We start from the raw sequence: 4926 nt of genomic DNA on the forward strand, positions 1-4926 counted from the left end.
AGCCATTTTAGAAAATCGGTCTACTACCACAAAGATTGAATCCCTCCCACGCTTACTTCTTGGTAGACCTAACACAAAATCCATAGAAATGTCAACCCATGGTGAACTAGGGATAGGTAGGGGTGTGTAAAGGCCATTTGGCTGCACTCTTGATTTAGCTTGCCTACAAGTGACACACCTACCACAAATTCGCTCAACGTCCCGTTTCATATGGGGCCAAAAGAAATGCTCTTGCAACATAGCTAGAGTTTTAGCAACTCCAAAATGTCCCATCAACCCTCCCGCGTGGGACTCTCTAACAAGCAAATCTCTCACAGAACAATTAGGCACACACAATCTATGTTCCCTAAATAGAAAATCCTCATGCCTATAAAACTTTCCTTCAGCAGTCTTTTCACAAAGAGCATAAATTTCCCCAAAATCATGGTCAGCAGAATACAACTCTTTTATATGTTCAAACCCAAGCAATTTAGCATCAAGAGTAGAGATTAGAGCATACCTGCGAGAAAGGGCATCAGCAACCACATTCTCCTTACCTTGTTTATACCGAATGACATAAGGAAAGGTCTCAATGAACTCAACCCATCGTGCATGTCTCTTGTTGAGTTTGTGTTGGCTTTTCAAATGTTTCAAGGATTCATGATCCGTGCGAATCACAAACTCCTTTGGCCACAAATAGTGCTGCCATGTTTCTAAGGCACGCACTAGTGCGTACAATTCTTTGTCATAAGTGGGGTAATTGAGGGCAGCCCCACTTAGCTTTTCACTAAAGTATGCAAGCGGTCTCCCATCCTGCATAAGAACAGCGCCAATACCAAGCCCAGAAGCATCACATTCAATTTCAAAAGTGTTAGAAAAGTTAGGCAAAGCAAGTAAAGGAGCATGCGTAAGCTTGTATTTCAGCAGCTGAAATGCCTCCTCTTGAGCTTCACCCCATTTGAATGACACATTTTTTTTTATTACTTCTGTAAGTGGAGCGGCAATTGTGCTAAAATTTTGCACAAACCTCCTGTAGAAGCTAGCAAGTCCATGAAAACTTCTAACATTACCTATCGATGTAGGGGTCGGCCACTCTTGGATGGCTTTGATCTTTTCCTCATCTACCTGAATACCTGTAGCACTTACAACAAAACCTAGGAATACAAGCTTATCGGTGCAGAATGTACACTTGCTAAGGTTAGCGTATAAACTTTGTTTCCTAAGGACTTCCAAAACAGATTGCAAATGCAACACATGGTCATGCAAATTCTTACTGTAAATAAGAATATCATCAAAATACACAACCACAAATTTGGCAATGAAAGCACGCAATACATGATTCATTAAGCGCATGAAAGTACTAGGTGCATTAGTTAATCCAAAAGGCATGACTAACCACTCATACAAACCATGTTTAGTTTTAAAAGCAGTTTTCCATTCATCCCCTTCTTTCATACGTATCTGATGATACCCACTTTTGAGATCAATTTTTGAAAACACACAAGAACCATGCAATTCATCTAGCATGTCATCTAAACGAGGAATGGGATGTCGATACTTTACCGTTATATTGTTGATGGCTCGACAGTCAACACACATCCTCCATGTTCCATCCTTCTTTGGAACTAGAATCACTGGAACAGCGCAAGGACTCATGCTTTCTCTCACATGTCCTTTCTCCATCAATTCTTCAATTTGCCTTTGCAATTCCTTTGTTTCATCAGGATTGCTTCTGTAGGCTGGTCGGTTTGGGATGGAAGCACCTGGAACAAAATCAATTTGATGTTCTATTCCTCTAATAGGTGGTAACCCATGTGGTACTGCTCGGGAAATACATCATCGAATTCTGCAAAAGAGACACAATGGTACTTGGCAGCGAAGAATCAAGTTGGTTAGCATTTAAAAGAGCCTCCTTATACACTAGTAAAATCATGGGCTGTTTTGTGCACAATGCTCTCTTAATCTCACTTTTGTTTGCATAAAAGTGTTGTTTTCTCTCACTTGATTCCACACTTTTCTCTCTTTTTCTCTCATTCTGTTTCCTCTCACTCATCTTTCCACTCTCTTTTTGCTCACTCAGTTTCTTTTTGTCACTCAATTTTTGCAACCTCGCTTGATCTTCATAAACTTGTTTTGGTGTCAAAGGCGCTAGAGTGATTGCCCGCTGACGGAAAGTAAATGAGTACTTGTTGGTGAAGCCATCATGTTGTACTCGTCGATCAAATTGCCAAGGCCTTCCTAGAAGGAGGTGTCCAGCTTGCATTGGAACGACGTCACACAGCACCTCATCTTCATACTTGCCAATGCGAAATGAAACAAGTACTTGTTTTGTAACCTTCACTTCACCACTATCATTCAACCATTGCAACTTGTATGGACAAGGATGCTTAAGCGTTGTAAGTCCAAGCTTGTTAACCATAGAAGCACTTGCAACGTTAGTACAACTACCTCCATCAATAATGACACTACATACCTTGTCCCTCACATGACATCGAGTGTGAAAGATGTTCTCCCGCTGCACTTCTTCTGCCTCTTCTTTTGCTTGCAAATTCAGGACTCACCTTGTAACTAGTGCAAGCATCTCTCCAGATTCTGGGCCATATTCATTGTCAGAAGCATCTTCCAATGGTGGCATGTCAGCAAGATCATCTTCACCTTCAGAATCTATTTCTCCACTTTCCCGAATCACCATAACTCTTTGGTTTGGACACTGGCTGGCTATATGTCCCCACCCCTGGCATTTGAAACACCTTATCTCACTAGAATGAGACTTAGTTTGAGTTGTTTTACCTTGAGGTGGCGTGGCTGTAGTGGATGGTTTTGGTGTAGATGATGAATTGGGTTGGTCATCCTTCTTTGGATAGTTCGACCTCCAAGGTGTTGTACTTGGCTTGTGTGTGCTCGGCCTTGATCTCGAACTTGAACTACCCTTCTTGAGTTGTCTCTCAACTTTGATTGCCATGTGAACCAAATCTTCTAACTCCACATAATGGTGTAGCTCGATTGGGTCAGCAATCTCTCGGTTCAACCCATTTAAAAACCTCGCCATTGTTGCCTCCCGATCCTCTTCAACATTGGCTCTAATCATAGCCATCTCCATCTCCTTGTAATACTCATCAACACTTCTGTAGCCTTGACGAAGGCCTTGCAACTTAAGATAGAGATCACGATAATAATGAGGTGGTACAAACCGTCGCCTCATTACCCTCTTCATTGCCTCCCATGTTTCAATAGGGCAATCTCCACTCCGTCTCCTGTTAGTGCACAACTGATCCCACCAAACAATAGCATAATCAGTAAACTCAATGGCAGCAAGTTTTACCTTCTTCATGTCTGAATAGTTGTGACAATCAAAGACTAACTCCATTTTCTTCTCCCACTCTAGGTATGCTTCAGGATCACTCTTCCCTTGAAAGGCTGGGATTCTCATCTTTATATTCCCCAAATAATTGTCTACTTGGTTCCTATCTTCTCTATTCCCACCATACCTCCTATTGTACCCGTCGACATCCTATCAACCTCTTCATCAGAAACTACTCCTTCGAAATCTCCTTCATTTTCATTCCCCCTTTGGTGTACTCTTCTCCCCCTTGGTCTCCGTTGTGCTCCTTCTTCCACCCTATTCAACCGCTCATGTATTTGCTCACACTCCTCCCTCAACAATCTCCTCATCTCCCCCATAATGGCTTGAAGTTGTAGATTTGGAACTGTAGGTTGTGGATTGTTATTACCCGAGTTTTGTGACATGATTAAAAATTCTGCAAAACAATAAAGTTAGACAAGTATAGAAAGGTCCTCACTACACTCCCTCACGTGTTTCACTCAAAGAAAAGTGGTCACTCAAAGTCACTCGTGTTTCACTCAATGATGGCTTTTACCCTCAAATAAGCTCACACCTCTGCCTTTTTCCACTCTTTATCTTCTTTAAGCTCTTTCAAAACTAGTGAAATGGAGGTTCAAGCAGTCAATTCTACCCAATAAAGCAAACGAAAACCGATGAAAAAGTGGCGAAAAGTGGTGATTTTTTTTTTTTTTTGGTGATTTTTTTTTTTTTTTGAAAACCAAAAGCCAACCTGAATTCAAGTACGAATTAATACCAAAATGCTTCAATAACAATTCCAAAACTTTTTGACACTAGAGTAAACAATGGGAACAAGGGAAAACAAATGAGTTTAAATGAAGACAGATTAGGACTTAGCAATATCAAACAGATTCGAATTTCAAGGAATAATTAAAAGATTGAACAAGGAAACGAGTGTGACAAAGAAATTAACAACAATGGTTACGGATTTTAAGAAAGAGAACAAGAACAAGACTAACAACAAGGAACACGAATAGAGTTTTTTTTTTTTTTGAAATATTGAGACACTAAAAGAATAAAAAGGATAAGCCAAACCGGATGAACCTTTGCTCTGATACCAACTGATACGAACCACACCAACTTGTGATGAAACCCGACACCAAATATGGAACAGCCACCAAGAACAAACGATGTTGGAATGGAACCTCGACCCAATGCTTAGCGAAGCACGAACCTTGGTATAAGGAAGATGCCACAAACGGGGATGGAAATCCGTTTGATAAGTCAAGTTGAACGCCACAAGGATACCTCCTTGATAAGTTCACAAGTTTCTTCAAGAACTCTAGAAGATAAAACTCACAATTTGCATATATGATAATCTGGTTTTTACAATGGAAAGGTAGTCCCTTTTATAGGACGAAAATGACACCTACAAGACCTTTGGACTTCAACATTAACACACCTAAGACCTTTGGTCTTTCCAATAAAAGCATACTAAATAAGACTCTTGGTCTTCATAATGAAAGCTCCATAAAGAAGACCTTTTGACTCCACTCTTGTAACTCCCACACAAAAGAACTTGTAACTTCCATTCTTGTAAGTCCCACACAAAAGAACTTGACACATATAAATGAAGCTTCAAAATT

The 4926-nt window shown here is 40.5% G+C and overlaps 1 protein-coding gene across 1 annotated transcript; it reads right to left on the reverse strand.

Moving 5' to 3' along the window:
* Nucleotides 1-1815: 1815 nt before the first annotated feature.
* Nucleotides 1816-3409, reverse strand: LOC133036065 (uncharacterized). The gene is made up of 3 exons (XM_061112533.1): nucleotides 2541-3409; nucleotides 1929-2423; nucleotides 1816-1825 (listed from the first exon to the last, which is right to left on the reverse strand). The coding sequence occupies exons 1-3, from the start codon at nucleotides 3407-3409 to the stop codon at nucleotides 1816-1818; spliced, it is 1374 nt and encodes a 457-aa protein (XP_060968516.1).
* Nucleotides 3410-4926: the final 1517 nt, after the last annotated feature.

This window comes from Cannabis sativa, chromosome 3 (assembly GCF_029168945.1).
Source record: "Cannabis sativa cultivar Pink pepper isolate KNU-18-1 chromosome 3, ASM2916894v1, whole genome shotgun sequence".
Classification (NCBI taxonomy): domain Eukaryota; kingdom Viridiplantae; phylum Streptophyta; class Magnoliopsida; order Rosales; family Cannabaceae; genus Cannabis; species Cannabis sativa.